At 43.2% G+C, this 17,421-nt stretch overlaps 1 protein-coding gene across 2 annotated transcripts in view; it reads right to left on the reverse strand.

Moving 5' to 3' along the window:
• The window catches only part of KAT6A (lysine acetyltransferase 6A), an 82,700-nt gene that overhangs the window by 44,411 nt on the left and 20,868 nt on the right, over positions 1-17,421 (reverse strand). For both annotated transcript variants that reach the window (XM_083456572.1, XM_083456571.1), the window contains exons 3-7: positions 7,593-7,701; positions 5,782-5,897; positions 4,150-4,231; positions 3,394-3,529; positions 1,959-2,275 (exon numbers count right to left, since the gene is read on the reverse strand). In XM_083456572.1, the coding sequence (XP_083312698.1) occupies positions 1,959-2,275; positions 3,394-3,529; positions 4,150-4,231; positions 5,782-5,897; positions 7,593-7,701 (760 nt within the window). The remainder of the gene's footprint in view (positions 1-1,958; positions 2,276-3,393; positions 3,530-4,149; positions 4,232-5,781; positions 5,898-7,592; positions 7,702-17,421) is intronic.

Below are 17,421 nucleotides of genomic sequence, written 5' to 3' on the forward strand. Positions count from 1 at the left end.
CATCCGGAGGTGCCACCCTGGTTTGGCTACTGGATGGTGTCTGTAATTTATCTGTGGAGAGGGTCTGGGTTTGGGTCTGGTGTGGTTGATTGGTGATGGCGTTCTGTGTGCCTCTGGATCTGGTGTCAGATTTTGTGGGGAGGGCTAATTTCCAGATGTCTGGCAAGCGGGATGTGTCGTCACGCTTGTTCATGTTGTGAGGGTGTTTCTCTATCTCGATGGCTTCCATGATTATTCTCTTGTGGTGATGTTCCATGTTAAAGAGCAATTTGGAGTCTGCAAAATTAATTTCGTGTCCTGTTTCTTTCATGTGTTGGAAAAGAGAGGAAGTTTTTTCTTCTTTTTTGACGGCATTCTTGTGTTCTGCGATCCGTGCATTTATTCGTCTGTTTGTTTGTCCAATGTACGTGGCTGGGCAGACTTTGCAGGGTATTTCATAGACCCCTTGGTTTTCCAACTGAATTTTATCCTTGGGGTTTCTGAGGATATTGGCTATTTTTTGGTTGGTGCAAAAGGCTGTTTTGATATTGTGTTTATGGAGGATTTTGCTAATTTTATCTGTAGTGCCCTTGATATAAGGAAGGAGGGCTATGCCATTGTTTTCTTCTGTGTCTTGGTTTTTGGTTCCAAAAACCAAGACACAGAAGAAAACAATGGCATAGCCCTCCTTCCTTATATCAAGGGCACTACAGATAAAATTAGCAAAATCCTCCATAAACACAATATCAAAACAGCCTTTTGCACCAACCAAAAAATAGCCAATATCCTCAGAAACCCCAAGGATAAAATTCAGTTGGAAAACCAAGGGGTCTATGAAATACCCTGCAAAGTCTGCCCAGCCACGTACATTGGACAAACAAACAGACGAATAAATGCACGGATCGCAGAACACAAGAATGCCGTCAAAAAAGAAGAAAAAACTTCCTCTCTTTTCCAACACATGAAAGAAACAGGACACGAAATTAATTTTGCAGACTCCAAATTGCTCTTTAACATGGAACATCACCACAAGAGAATAATCATGGAAGCCATCGAGATAGAGAAACACCCTCACAACATGAACAAGCGTGACGACACATCCCGCTTGCCAGACATCTGGAAATTAGCCCTCCCCACAAAATCTGACACCAGATCCAGAGGCACACAGAACGCCATCACCAATCAACCACACCAGACCCAAACCCAGACCCTCTCCACAGATAAATTACAGACACCATCCAGTAGCCAAACCAGGGTGGCACCTCCGGATGCTGCACCCCCCTGCAATCCCTACACAGATCTGGCTGGCACAGGCCACAAAACCACAGCTCGCCCCTATACACGAAGCCAAGCCAGAGCACAACCAAGTGCAGTACAGCCATCTTCTCAGAAAAACTCTTCACAAAGTTCAAGAGTTCAAGACACGAAGGCTTTAGCAACTAATCCACACCTAATGACCCACCTAAGTGGGATTCAGGAAATCACTCAAGAAATCACTCAAGATATCCCTCAAGTAATTAAGGAACAAAAGAAGAAAAGGCACACTAGCCTGGGAACCTCCTCTCTGCCCAGAACACTGGAGGCTATACACCACACCTCCTCAACAGTATTTATAGGAACTCAAACACTGAGATCCTGCTCTGTTCCAATAACAAGAAGCCGAAAGCACCAGCCTGAAGATGACGAGTGAGACCTCGTCGAAACGTCGCCTAGACACCCCAACTTTTACACGGGAAGACACCCGAGGACACCAAAACCTGCATTCCTGTACCCGTGAAAATCTACGAAAGCATATATATATATATATATATATTCTACTGCTTCCACCCAAGTACCTTCAGCAGAATGTATTTTGCCCCAACAACATTTATGATAATGTAAAAAAAACAAAGTGTTGAAGTTTCTTCAGATTCTGTTCTCAGATTGAAAATTAGAAGTCCAGAAAGTAAGAAGAGATAATACCCTCTACAATTAGGTACCTGTAGGCCAGTCTGAAGTGCTTGATTTCCTATTGTCTTTTCTCCTGATCCTATACTGCTGAGAGTAATCCACCACTTCTCCTCGAGCTTTACGCCCATCAGGGGATGGGGTGAAGAATTTGGTAAGGCCATCAATGAGCCCTTTGGTTTTCTTGTTGAATTTCAAGGTGGTGCTTGCATCTCTGCAGAATTCCAGGCCGTCGATTTGCTCCAAATAGCCCCCTTCTGACGAACAAGTTGACTGGCTGGATAGGGGAGTCTTGCGCTTACGACCTCGACCAGGTCCCGTCTGAACTTTGCTGAAGGGGGCTTTTGATCTAAACAAATAGTAAAGTGGGTAATAGAGACTTACAGAAAGAGAAGCTATGCAGGGTATTGTCCAGCTGATAATTTCAAATTCTTCCTTGGGCAATAAAGATACCTGCAGTGCAATTTAATGGAAGTTTACTCAGAAGCAAATCCAACTCTGTTCAATGAAGCTTACTGTATGGTTAACTGTACACAGAACTGGAGCCTTCCCAAATTTCTCAGGAATCTGGTATTCTGAATAAAAATTAAGTGTATAGGAGTTACATACTTAATCCTGCCCCGCCCCCACCAAAAAGACACCACAAGAACTCAAGTGTTTAAGAGCAGTGTATAATGATCCTAATGGCAAGGCTTGTTTGACCCTTCAGATAGTTTCCCTCCCACACCTTTCTGACATGGAACTCTAGAGCAAAATTGGAAGCCATCTAAATATTCAAAAGCAGCAGTGACATGGATCATGTCCTGTGTTCTGTAAAGCAACAATCCAAGCACCCTCCAGATTTCATGGGTGTGGAAAAATCTTGAAAAGCAAGTGAGACAGAGTACTCCACTAATGGCAGCAGAACATTCTGCCAGTCTAACTTGAGAGGCTAGAAGGGTTTGTAGTGCAAGAAACATAGTTATATATTGCCTCAAGCTAACAGAGCAAAGTGGATGCTCAAACTTATTTTATTGAAGGAGGGAAGCTCATAGCTTACTTTAGATTCAGTGGGAATGCAAGCTAAGAATGGCCAGTGTTGTTATCTAGCATAGAGATCTACCTCCTAAGTAGAAGCTTGGGCTGCTTGAAATCAGCACCGGAAGTTTTTTTACTGAGGACTAACTGCCTACACTGAAAGGTGTAAACAGACTTCTTCTACAAATAAAAACAATGTGAAAATCAAAACAAATGCTGAGTTTTTGGAAGCTGGGAAATTAATGAATCCCACAAAGTAAAAGATATGCCTTGTGTCGCATGCAGAAACAAAAAGCATTAAAAATTTGGACAGAAGTACTCATAATCTTTCCAGAACACGTACCAAAATATTTAACCCAACAAAGAAGATGGAACATCTCTAACAAAAGAACTGCACAGGTATCCATATTCACACTGTACCCACTGCCACCAAGTTTTGGAAAAACTTACGTTGCATTTTGGTTCTTTAATCGGTTTTTGGGACGTCCTATTGGGTTGGCATAACGCCGCTTTATCTGTGCTGCCTTCTTGTGTAGAAGTTTTCTTCCTTTTTTACGTGGCCGACATATCTGACATATCCACATGCCTGTAAAGTGAACAGACTCATCATAATGTATGTCAACATCTGTTAGACCCAGAGAACAATACCGTATTATTTATATAACCTAAGAATAGCCCTGCTGGGCACGCAAGTGGCCCATCTAGTCCAGCCTCCTGTTCTCACAGTGCCCAACCAGATACTCGTGGGAAGCCCATGAGCAGGACAGGAACACAACAGCAATGCTCTCCCTGGAACTGTATATAGTATTGCTTGAGTGTTCAAACACTTCAAATACATTCTCTGCAGTCACAGAATCATAGAGTTCCCTACGCCAACTTTTAACATATGGTAGTAGTATTATGACCCTGTACTGCAGATTTTTGAGAGGTGGGGGTGAGGAGGAGGAGCTGAGGCTGACAGACTTGTGGTTTCCCTAAGGAAACCTAGTAAGCTCATGGAAAAGGCCAGATTCAAGCCATGGTCTTCTTCATGTCTCGCAGCTCACACCTTATTCACTACAACACTATCTGTAAAGTTATTCAGAACTCTTAATCAAGCCTATGCTACCATTCTGTTCTGCCTGTTAAAGACATCTATAATTTGAAGGCTAAAAGGGTTGTTTGTGTGAGTTTCTCCCCCTGCAGCATCTTTTAACCCTTTCTTACCTTTTGGCATCCTGGTCAGAGGGGGGTCACAACATTCCATGTGAAAGCCACGATCACATGAGTCACAAAATAGCATATTATCCTGCGAAGCACAGAAATTTCAAGTTACTGCAATTCAAGCACTTAGACCAAGAACACTCTTTTCTGTTGTCTTCAAATATAACCACTATGATTCTAGGCTGAGAGGGGGTATTCCAGCTGCAGACTGGTATCTTCCTGCCTGTGCAAGGATGAGGAAGGGAAACTGCAAGAAATATATAATCAGAAGCTGCAATTATGCTGTGGCCCTCACACTGCAGAGGGACCGTGTGGGCAGGCGGCTTCTTTAAACTGCTCTGTTGAGGGGCAAGCGGCTGCCCATGCCTCAGCAGAGCAGTCTAAAGAAGCTTCGACTCTGGCTCACATGTATGGGTATGTAGGCAAAGAGCCAATCCTGGTCTCAAACTGTATAGGGCAGGCATGTCCAAAGTCCATTGGGGGAGCCCTAATCTGGCCCGCCAGTCGGTTTAATCCAGCCCCTGGATTTCTTGGGGTAAAATTGTAAAAAAAAACCTCAACAACTGAAAACCTAAAAGCAGCTCAACAACTTCAATCCCAAAAAAAGGTTAACAACCTTGGTCGGCCCTTTGGTCGTCCCCCATGGCCCTTCATTTCATCAAATCTGCCCTACTTTGAAAAAAGTTTGGACACCACTGGTATAAGGCTTTGTACACCAATACCGGCCCCTTGAACACAGCACAGTAGCTAATTGTCAGTCAGTTAGAGTAGCAGTTACTACTTGCAAGTGCTGTTTCAAACTGTTTACCTGCTTTATTTGTTTCTATTAATAGAATACTATAATTTCCTGCTCTGGTAATATTTTATTGAAAGGTAGGTTAAATATTTTCTAGATAAATATTTGCCTATAACTGTTATGCAATCAAAGGAATAAACACCGAATTAAAGAGGCAGAAAGAATATTTTGTTTATTCTATTTACAAAACTTTTCTTCCTATATTCCTTTAAAATATTTGTACCCTACTTTTCTGCTTAAAAATCATCTGAATTAGCATAAATGAGCACAAATGCAACCAATATAGATTATTTTTAAAAACAGTAGCTTGCAGAGAAAATTGCAGTAGAAACAAATAAACTCAAATCTTAAGTAGGAAGAATAACCAAGACCTCTCCACTAAACACTTCTGGAATAGGAAGTTTTAACCTGTTAGTAAAATGCAAGAACATAGCCTAGGTGCAATGGCCATAAAGGTTCTGCCACGCATACTAACCCACCTAACCTCAGAAAGTGGAGAGAGACAGAGCAGCGCCAGCAGACTCTTTGGGGAGAAGGCAGATCCCCCTAAGATCTCAGGCTGTTCAGGGCTTTGAAGGTTGACGGCCAGAACTGGGCTCAGAAGCAAATAGGGAACCAACACAACCGATACGACAAATGCTCTCTGCAGAACCACCACAATTTGTAGCAATTAAAACTTGAACATACTTTTCCAGCACAGCATGCTGCAGTAGTCCAGCCTGGACGTTTGCACTGTGCACATGTCTATGGCAAGGTCAAATCTCACCGCCAACTGCAGAATCTCATGCAATTAGTTAGAATATGAACATGATCCAGAAGGTGAATGTCCAGGTACTCACAGCATTCTTGCCCTGATCTCGACAGGAACTGCATGTTTTGCACTCAATGCACTGCCATCGTAAGGCCTTCACACGAACTGTTAACTCTGGGGAGAACTTCAGGCAGGATGGATGACCTACACCAAGGTGAAAACAATTTCAGTTAAACTAAGTAGGAACAGCCTGTGCTCAGGAAGAGCAGAAGGTACAGGTTCTATTGCAGTTAACATTTGACATCTTAAAAAGACTCCAGTTCTGCCAGAGCAGTTCCGTGTGTGCTTGGCACTCTGGGATGAACCCACAATATGTGTTTTTGGAAGGGAAGTTGGTTTCTTGCCCAAACACTCAATATTCAGAGGAAAGAGGAAACAAAACCCTTGAGGAATTGCATGAATAGTTCTAACCGAAGATGATTCCAATATGTACTTAAGTACTTGCAGAAATTATGATGTGCCCAAATAATGCCTAAGAAGCCGTTCATGAGGTGAGCTTTGTAAATTAGCCCTGCCCCCCCCCCCAGCCTGCCAACACACCTTTATATTCAAAGGTGGAGCTTACTGGGTTTCTATGTTGGACACGCTGGAGCCAGAACCATGTCCAATGTATCCCAGCATACAATTAAAGAAACCTGGTTCAATAACAGAGACACAGACTGTCATCAGCTCACCATGTTTCTGTTAAATGCAAAAAATATTCATTGGCTGTGAGTCTAGCACAGAGCTTTCCAAACTTTTAATGTTGGTGACACACTTTTTTGACATGCATCATTTCATGACACACTAATTCAGTTTTACTAGCAAATCGGAGGTTAAACTAACCCCTTTCCAGCGTTCACGCAACATACGCAACATACAACTGCAGCCAACAGACATGTGCTGCGACACACAGTTTGAAAAGCTCTGGTCTAACACATTAACATGGTGGGCTAATGGTGAAAGGGTAGAGCCCTTCTTGACTCCATTTCCAACCTCTTGGTTTCTATGGTAGGCAGGGAGCTTTACCTCCTATGCATCCAGTGCACTGCCAGAGGATGCGTGAAATGCTCTATGCCTATGCTAGTAAGCCACATAGTTTCTATGCTCGATGGGAAGGGGGGCTTCCATTTCTCCTTGACCAGCATAGGAACCATGTGGGAGGAGATGTCAGGAGATGTGAAGAGCACTCCATGCAGAAGCCCACTTCGTTTCTGCAATGGGTAGAGAGGAGGCAAAGCACCAACTTTCATGCACAATATATAAATGCGGTGGGTTGCCAGAGGACAGCCTGAGCATTCTGTTTGTCTTCTAGCAGCTCACTCAGTTGTCTGAGTGAAATTCCACCTACGCTCACCAGGCAAGCAGCTAAAAACAAAGCTGCATTAGGCTAACGGGCACATCTGCAGGGGACATTTTTACAAATTGTATTCCCTGCACATTGCATTTTTTAATAGAGCTGTTGGTGGTATCTGTGTGACAAAGAGTCTTCCCAGCCTACAATGAACCTTCTTTCCAAGCAACTTCTCTTTTACTTCTCTTTCAGCAGCAAAACTCTAGAGCAAGAAATACTTTACCCCACAACTTTTCAGCCCCAACATGAACTCTGGTCATATTAAGTTTTGCAAGTTTCTGCACTGCTCCAAGCATTACCTCAGAAAACATAAAACTAACCCCAAGCATAAGGAGAAGTGTAACCACAGTGGATATTGCCCATGACAAGCAGTCTTGAAGCAATTCTCCAGCTGGGTTAAAAAGGTGTTATTTTTTTAAGTTAGCTTGTTAAACGTGCTCAATGAATGCATTTGCAGGTCACCAATTCAATAAATCTCATTGCCCAAAATGCAGGCAGCCACCTACCACTATTGCCGCAATCAGCACAAGAAATGAGCTCTTCAGGTTTCTTTTCTCGGTTTTGTTCTTTTGTGCCAAGGCAGAAGCTGCAGATTGGGATTGGTTCAGCAACTGGCTGTGGGGGAAGGAGACGAATAATAGAGATTTTCATTAATTATATCATATTTGCAAAACATATACTGAATGAAGACATTAGAGCAGAGATAGCTAACTCAGGTCAAAAGTATCGAGACATAAGCAATTCGTTTCCTAGGGCAGTGTTAGAAAATCAGATATATAAGCAAGGAGCCAAATGGCTCCTTAAACCAAGGTTACAGTCACCAAAACAGAATGTTTAGTTGCCATTTTGGGGTAAAATAGCTCAGAAGTCTTGTTTTTCAAATGATGGATTGACTGTGATTGATTCTCAGTTAAACATCTGGCTAACTCAGACAACTACCTTGAGTCAGGTTAACTTTGAGAACTTAAAAGTCACTTGATTCAGGAACATGCCCACCTACACAGTACATTGGCCTATTCCAACCTCTCTTTCTTAATGGTGACATAATAACGTAAGAATATTCTTCACCACTATGAGAAGGACAGTGGGGTGGGGTAAGTGAAGACAAGCTACAACTAATAACTATAACTAGTAACTATAATGTTGTTTAGTGCTACTGCTCAGGCTGCACACAGAAAAAGCATATTGGTTCCAGAAATTCATTCTGATTATGCAGATAAAATATAACTGATAGAATTCTACAGGATGTGGTATGAGTGAGTGGAAAGAGTCAAGACCCAAGGATGATCCAAATGGTGGTGGTGTCAGGTGCCATCCTGGTGCCCAGGCATCTTCACTTGGTTGCAAGTGGTCGACAGCCAAGTGCAAAATGCAACTGGCACCTGGCTAATTTCAAACACTGTCCTAGGGTGTTAGACAACTACGCTTTATTCAGAGAGAAACTAATGGGTCTAACTTAATCATGGTCATTAATTTCAATGGGTCTGCTCTGAGTAAAACTTAATTGAAGACCACTCCTAGTCCCTGTCCCTACCTCAAAAATTCACAGAGCACTGCAGTGAAGATATATATACAAAGGAAGCCAGTTCCAAGTGATTGCAATGAGAGCAGACTGCAGGTGCTGGGCCTGTATTGGTCACGGAGACCATTTTGAGTGGTACTCAGGACCTGATGTAAGTGTTGTGGTACAGACTGGAAAACAGCGACTACAATGCTATCAAATTCAACTTATAGGCAAGTGGGCAACTGCCAAGGAAGTCAGACAGTCACACAGAGCTTCAAAGGAGAAAACTGAGGGGATTGGCAGAAAGGAAATGGAAAGGCAAAGTTAAATTTCTCCAAACTGCCATGAGGTTATTCAAAAGCATAATGAATGTTAAATTATATAATATATACCACAGATCAGGAAAGGTGCCACAAAGGTCTACAGGATGTGTGGCTAACAAGCAAAGTCAATAACATAGAGGCAAGAATGTGTTTTTCACAAAATAGATGACAACAAAAAGCAACAAAACATTGGCAAAATAAAGGAAAGCTGACAACAAAAAATGCAAAAAAGAATTTCAAGGAGTTCATCACTAAAAACATTATGCCTAGTAATAAAACATGATTTAACAAATTAGAAGCAAGAAAAATGCTTAGGGATGATATTGGACATTTGGATGACATTTGGTCAAATGTGTGCTAAGGGAGGAAGAGGAGACTGATGGGGAAATGAACGAATCCTTTCAACAGTATTCATGGCAGGCGGGCAGAGCCCTGTGCCTGAGCTAGTCGGAGAAACCAGGGCAAAGAGTGGAGAGAAGGCATAAAGTCCTAGGCCTTAGTGACAAAACAAACCAACAAACAGGAACTTGAGAGTAGGAAAAAGTGGGCGGCTCCCACATTGGAGAAATATATAGTAAGTGGGGGTCAACCATGGATCTGTATTGGGACAAGCTGGAGTTGGGCCGGAAAGTGAGAAAGTCAAACCTGGAGGTGGCAACAAATTGATCAGGGTTCTAGAAACAAGAACTCCCAAAGGAACTCTCCAAACTGGATGAATGGGAGCTAAAAAAGCAAATGCAGTTAAATGTCAGGAAGTGCAAAGTTATGCACATGGGGACAAAATATCCTAACATACACAGCAATGGGTTCTGAATTGGTGATGGCTGGCCAAGAATGAGATCCTGGAGTTGTAGTGAAGGTATCAACCCAGTGTGCAGCAGCTGAGAAAACGGCAAATTCCATTATAGGGATCATTAGGAAAAGGAATCATAGAATCATAGAGTTGGAAGAGACCACAAGGGCCATCGAGTCCAACCCCCTGCCAAGCAGGAAACACCATCAGAGCACTCCTGACATATGGTTGTCAAGCCTCTGCTTAAAGACCTCCAAAGAAGGAGACTCCACCACACTCCTTGGCAGCAAATTCCACTGTCAAACAGCTCTTACTGTCAGGAAGTTCTTCCTAATGTTTAGGTGGAATCTTCTTTCTTGTAGTTTGGATCCATTGCTCTGTGTCCGCTTCTCTGGAGCAGCAGAAAACAACCTTTCTCCCTCCTCTATGTGACATCCTTTTATATATTTGAACATGGCTATCATATCACCCCTTTACCTCCTCTTCTCCAGGCTAAACATACCCAGCTCCCTTAGCCGTTCCTCATAAGGCATCGTTTCCAGGCCTTTGACCATTTTGGTTGCCCTCCTCTGGACACGTTCCAGTTTGTCAGTGTCCTTCTTGAACTGTGGTGCCCAGAACTGGACACAGTACTCCAGGTGAGGTCTGACCAGAGCAGAATACAGTGGCACTATTACTTCCTTTGATCTAGATGCCAAACTCCTATTGATGCAGCCCAGAATTGCATTGGCTTTTTTAGCTGCCGCTAAAGTACTTCTTCACAACTATGGGAATCTGTAGGCACAAGGCATGGTGATGGTTACTGACTTGGACAGCTTTTAAAAGGGATTAGACAAATTCATGAAGGTAAGGCTATCAATGGCTACTAGTGGTGACAATTATATATGATTTTTAGTATCAGAGAAAGTAGGCCTCTTGAGTAAGAGAGTGTCTACTCATGTCCCATTTGTGTGCCTCTGACACGCATTCACTTGGCCACTATGAGAACAGGATGCTAGTCTAGATGGCCTGATCCAGCAAGGCTCTTCTTCTGTTTTTATTTTTCATGTGGAAAAGGTAATAGCAGTTCCACAGTTAATTCGTTCTGGAGTTCCGTTCTTAACCTGAAACTGTTCATAACCTGAGGTACCACTTTAGCTAATGAGGCCTCCTGCTGCCGCCGTAGCACAATTTCTATTCTCATCCTGAAGCAAATTTCTTAACCCGAGGTACTATTTCTGGGCTAGCGGAGTCTGTAACCTCAAGCCTCTGTAACCTGAAACCTCTGTTACCCGAGGTACCACTGTGCCACTCTATTCTGCCTTGGTCAGACCACACCTGGAATACCGTGTCCAATTCTGGGCAACACAATTTAAGAGGGTGTTGACAAGCTGGAACATATGCAGAGGAGGGTGACCAAGACAATCAAGGTCTGGAAACCAAGACGTACGAGGAGCACTTGAAGGAGCTGGGTAGGTTTAGCCTGGAAAAGAGAAGGCTGAGGAGATATGATAGCCATCTTCAAATATCTCAAGGGCTGTTACATGGAGGAAGGAATAAGCTTGTTTTCTCCTGCTCTGGAGGGTAGAAATCAAAACTAATGGCTTCAAGTAACAAGAAAGGAGATTCCAACTAAACATCAGGAGAAATTTTCTGATAGTAAGAGCTGTTCAACAGTGGAATAGTCTCCCTCGGGACGTTGTGAACTCTCATTTCTCATTTCTTGGAGGCTTTTAAGCATGGGTTGGATGGTCATCTGTCATGGATACTGTAGTTGAGATTCCTACATTGCAGGGGGTTGGACTAGATGACCCTTAGGGTACCCACTACCTCATAGAATTGTATTCTATGATGTGATGATTCTATGATTCTACTACACAGGGTTTGTCAGAGAAAAAAATGTATCACTTAATGCATTCCACCTGGAGCTCTTTGGAGAGAAATGGGAAGCGAATGTGATTAGTACTAACATTATTTATATATGTACAATGCAGGCCTTGAATAATAATAATAATAATAATAATAATAATAATAATAATAAATTTTATTTATATCCCGCCCTCCCCAGCCGAAGCCAGGCTCAGGGCGGCTAACAACAATCAAATAATCAAACAATCAAATAATCCAACATTCTAAAAACATTTCATTATAAAAATTAATTAAAATCAAATTAATGGCAACCGTTAAGCAAAATTCTGTGCAGGTTGCCAGAGGAGGGAGTCAGGCTGGGCCCTGACCAAAGGCCTGGTGGAACAACTCTGTCTTGCAGGCCTTGCGGAAAGATGTCAGGTCCCGCAGAGCCCTAGTCTCTTGTGACAGAGCGTTCCACCAGATTGGAGCCGCAGCCGAGAAAGCCCTGGCTCTAGTTGAGGCCAGCCTAACCTCTCTGAGGCCTGGGACCTTCAGGATGTTTTTATTTGCAGACCATAGGTTCCTCTGTGGGGCATACCAGGAGAGGCGGTCCCGTAGGTACGAGGGTCCTAGGCCGTATAGGGCTTTAAAGGTTAAAACCAGCACCTTAAACCTGATCCTGTACTCCACCAGGAGCCAGTGCAGCTGGTATAGTACCGGCCACCACCTCCAGCAGGCCTGACAGGGTAGCTGCTGGTGCTAATTGACTATGGGGAATGAAAGCTCTCAGTCACCCCAACATACTCAGTCAGAGAAAATTCAATAGTAAAAAGGTTCCCACCTCCATAGATTAAATGCATTGCTTATTTTCGCACCAACTTGATGGTTCATTTGGTTTTCTTTTCAAAAGAGCCATCTAGCCTTTTTAGTTGCATAGACAACTTTTGAGCATGTACAAGCAAGCATGTCAGTGAGAATGTTTAGTCCCGAATAAGCTCTTCTCTGCTCTTAAGAAATGGTTTTTCTCTCTTAAGAAAACATCTCTCCAGATGTTTGGGACTACAATTCCCATCATCCCTAGCTAACAGGACCAGTGGTCAGGGATGATGGGAATTGTAGTCCCAAAACCTGGGACTATGCCTATGCCTGGATGCCTTCCAAACCATAAAAACTTTCATGAGCTGTAGTAAAGAACAAAAGCATGTACATTCCCATCATATAATCTTGATAGACACTCATATAATCTTGATAGACACTCATCTACATAATCACAGTTGCCCTGAGAATGCAACAAAGGGAAGGGATAACTCTTTGGCCCCTGCCATCAGTTTCACCACCTCTACCACACCAAAACCACCAGCAAGGGAAGAATGGCTTCATCAGCTGGATATAAATGTTTGTTTATTTTGGGTTGTTAAACTGATTGTTCTCCCCCTTTCCATAGTGTTTGGCCTGTAGGTCTGAGTGCAGGATCTGTGTCTCATTGTTTGATTGATGTGAGCCTACTTTGGAAGGCAAAATTCATCTGTAGTGAGATAAAAATATAAAATGAAACAAAACATCATCCCTAAATTTCTCCCAGAACTGCAGCTGGCCTACCCTCTTATTCCCATCTTGTGTTCTGCTGGCTGCCATGAGTATTTTTCTCCTCAGTCTGCACTGCTGAGAGCAATAGAAACCTTCCTTCCATGGGACTGTTGCATCTGCTCTGCACTATCAAGAGCTCTCAGCTTTTGCCTCCCAACCATATATATCACCACAATATTAACCAATGCTCGTCAAATGTGAGAGGGCTTCATAAGTAGATGCTCACTGAGTATGCCACCTAAACATGATTACACAACACTAGAAAGAAAACTGTTTCATCTAGAGCACAAATTACTGTGCTAGGAATCTGCCCATTAAAAAGAAATTTCGAAACAACTACACATCTATTTTCATTGAAATCCTTTTGCCCAAACAACTACTGTGAGTGCTGAATTGAAGCTAAGCATCATTTTGTTAGTCTTTCAAGAACCAAATAACTGCAATTTATCATGACTGCTTTGGCCTTGCTTTGCTGGACCTATCAACTTTCTCATTCTTTCCCGAAATCACAGAGATAGATGTATGTTCTCATTTTGATGAAGTTTAAGGACAATCACATTCATAAAGTTGGCTGCATCTTCACTAGTAGGTATATAAATCATTAGCCAAACAGGTGAAAAAACGGACCTTGGTAGGGGGCTCTCTTGCTTGTGAATAAGACAAAGACACTGCTGCCAAATTTATTTTGCCACAAAACTGATGTAAGGGATTTTGCAATACCAGTGCAGTTACAAATGAAACTGTAAATGTATACATGGAGTGAAGAACAACAAGCTCTTAGTCACAGCTCCATATCACTTCTCTGAACTGATTTTCCTGGTAGGTTTCCCAAACATTCGAGAGGGCAATTTAAAGTCAAAGAAAAGGAATGTCAGTTCTCCAATTCAATAAGCACCAGAAATTTGTTCTCAGAAAAACTGGTTCTTGATATAGGTAATCCTCTCCAAGAGTCTGCTCAAAATTCACAATACTTTTGTTTAAAGTAGCCTTATGGCCCCATGATTCAGCGAGACAATCAGGACAACCACTCACAGATATTAACCTCTCCCCCCATATTAACCCCCAGGTCGAATTGACAACTTGATGAGAAAACCTCATTTTTTAATATCACCCAATATGCCTTCTGGACACAGAACTGTTAAGACTCTAGTCTGTCAACTTTAAACAAACAGTACCATATTTACTCAAATGTAATGTGCTCCTTTTTTGCACAAATTACCATATTTTTCCGTGTATAAGATGATGCTTCTTGCTAAAAAAAAAAAAACAGGCAAAAATTGGATGTCGTCTTATACACGGATAGTGAATGCGGGGGGGGGGGGTGCGATTAATGGCAGCAGCAAGCAGGAGATTAGCAGCAGAGATTGGGCAGGTGACTGGTTGCTGTGGCGAGGCAGGCAGGGAATTGGCAGCTGCAGCATGTGGGCTGTTGGTGGCGGCGAGCGGGCAGACAATTGGCAGCTGTAGTGAGGTGTGCAATCAGCAGTGGCTGTGGCAAGCGATTGGCAGTGGCAGGCAGGCAGGTGAGTGACTGGCAGAAGTGACTTCCCCCACCCCCCAAAAAAGCTAAACAACTTAATTTCTTGCTTTCGGTTTTAAAAAATTGGGGTCATCAAATACTTGGGGGCGTATTATACACAGACAAATGCAGTACATCGTGAAAATTAGGGTGCATATTAGATTTGATTGCAAACTTGAAAAACACCACTGACATAGCAAATACCGTATTTTTCGCTCTAGAAGACCCCTCCCGCGCACCGACCCCTCTCGCTCTCCAGGCTTCAGGAAGCTATCCACAAGCCTTCGGAGCGTGGCGGGAGATCCCGCCAGGCTCCGAAGGCTTGCGGATAGCAGCCTGCAGCCTGGGGAGTGCAGTGTCAACTCCCACTGCGCTCCCCGGGCTTCATGCAGCTATCCGCAAACCTTCGGAGCACTTTTTGGCTTCTGCCAAAGCCCCGCGCACTCTCTCCTGGCTGGAGAGGTGGCACCCGGCTATGGCAGCAGCCTCTTTAGCCGCGCGCCACCTCTCCAGCCGGGAGAGGGTGCGCGGGGCTAAAGAAGCCATAGCCCCGGGCTTCCCCAGCAGCCTCGAGAAGCTCACTGAGCAGCGGGAAGTCTTCATGCCTTTCCGCTGCTCCCCAACCTGTTCTTTGCGGCTGGCGGTGGGCCAGCCCCAAAGAGCAGATCGAAAGGAGCCTGAAGCCTGGAGAGTGAGAGGGGTCGGTGCGCGGGACCCCTCTCGCTCTCCAGGCTTCCAAGGTAGCCGCCTGAAGGCAACTGAATGCACCTTGAACGGCACCTTGTTTTAGAGGGGGGAGAACAAGGGGGGGGGATTCTCCCCCTCTCTGCGCAGCGCCTCCTGCCGCTTCGCTGAAGGGGGCTGGGCAGAGAGGGGGAGAATATTTTTTTCTTGTTCTCCCCCTCTAAAACAAGGTGCGTCCTACGGTCCAGTGCGTCCTATAGAACGAAAAATACAGCACTTTTTTGGTTTATGAAAACTGAGGTGCGCATTAGATTCGATGGTGCATTAGATTCACATAAATATGGTATATTTTGAACTGAACTAGCAACTTGGGTACTGCCCACCAACTCACTCTCAGATGAACCAAGCATTGAGCTTTTTTAACACCCTCATTCCCGGAGCAAACAGTAACTACAATTTTGAGAAAGCTTCCCCCTTGTTCATCTCAGCAGCTCACAACCATTTGCTTCTATATGGACCCCCAGAAGGGAGTGAGCAACTGTGGTACATAAAGTGAGCTTTGGCAAAGAGAGAGCCTCAAGGTCCATAAATAGCAACACCCTAGTGGTCCCAGGCCCTAAGGAAGTTAGACTGGCTTCAACCAGAGCCAGGGCCTTTTCAACTCTGGCTCCAGCCTGGTGGAACGCTCTGCCTCATGAGACCAGGGCCCTGCAGGATCTGATTTCTTTCCGCAGGGCCTGTAAGACAGAGTTGTTCCGCCTGGCCTTTGGCTTGGAGCCAATTTGATTCCCTCCCTCCCTCTCTTTCTTTTTTCTTTTCCTTCTCCTCCTGCGATGAGGCTACATTTTAATATTTTAATGTTCCATTATTTTAATGTTGTATTTTACTTTTGTTTTTAAGTTGTAATCATTCATCTTGTTTTTACTATTGCTTGTAAGCCGCTCTGAGTCCTGCCTTGGCTGGGGAGGGCGGGGTATAAATAAAAAATTATTATTATTATTATTATTATTATTATTATTATTAATGCTCAAACTAGCAAAGGGAGAGATCAAACGCCCCTTGCCAGTGCCTTAGCCACAAAGAAAATGGACCTCGTAATAAGCGCTAAGCTGAGGGACAGATATGAAGTGAGTTCAGACACTAACTCCAATTCAAGCCATAGCAGCCCTGAGTCACTGACACACACAAATATGACAGATTGGAAGTTTCATCTTTCAGCCCATTCCTTGCCAAAGGAAGAGCATGCAGAGCCTAGACTGAGGGAATTGGCAATTATCCTATTTTTCAATCATAAGCACTGCCAAATGGGCCACTGCCACCGGCCTCAAAATGGCAACAGTCTTTTCACAACTGTTTGCAAGCAGATTCTCAATTAATATCCATTTAATTTCTACCCTACAATTTTAGGCTCCTAATCTCTCTCTCTCTCTCTCTCTCTCACACACACACACACACACACACACACACTGTATTACAACTGTAAGTTTATTAAAGTGCATCTACTGAGGGCTGATCCAGTCATTTTCGGAGTTTATTCTAACCGTGGTAGAGACTTGTGCTATTAACATCAACTTAGGTTAATGAAGAAACAAACATTGTTTATTTCTAGAAAATGTATTTATTACTGGTTCACTGAATATGTTCCATCATTATTTTTTTAAATCCAAAACAACCCTAACAAGCTTAAGTTTCCTTTAGCAATGACAAAGAAAGAAAAGTTAGACTTCTAAACGTGGAAGAAAAACTGATCAGACAAAAAAATACTCACAGTGACAACAATACCACAGAGTGTTGGTAGTTCAGTAGTGAAGCACATTATTTACATGCAGCAGGTCCAGGCATTACAGTTAAAAGAGAAAAATGGATGTGCCTTACAACTTGGAAGGTCACTGCCAGTCCCAAGTAGATTTTACTGAACCATGTGAATCAATAAATAGCCTGACTCAGTACAATAAACTGTTATAGAATCATATCAATATATGGTTATCATGAGTTTTAATCATGCAAATATTTACTATTTGTGATTAAGTAAATAGAAGCTTGCATTATTAAATAATTGTGGCAATGAGTCCGTCATATTTCTAGTTTCCTCATA

Source organism: Podarcis tiliguerta, assembly GCF_965153285.1.
Source record: "Podarcis tiliguerta genome assembly, chromosome: 8".
In the NCBI taxonomy this organism is placed as follows: domain Eukaryota; kingdom Metazoa; phylum Chordata; class Lepidosauria; order Squamata; family Lacertidae; genus Podarcis; species Podarcis tiliguerta.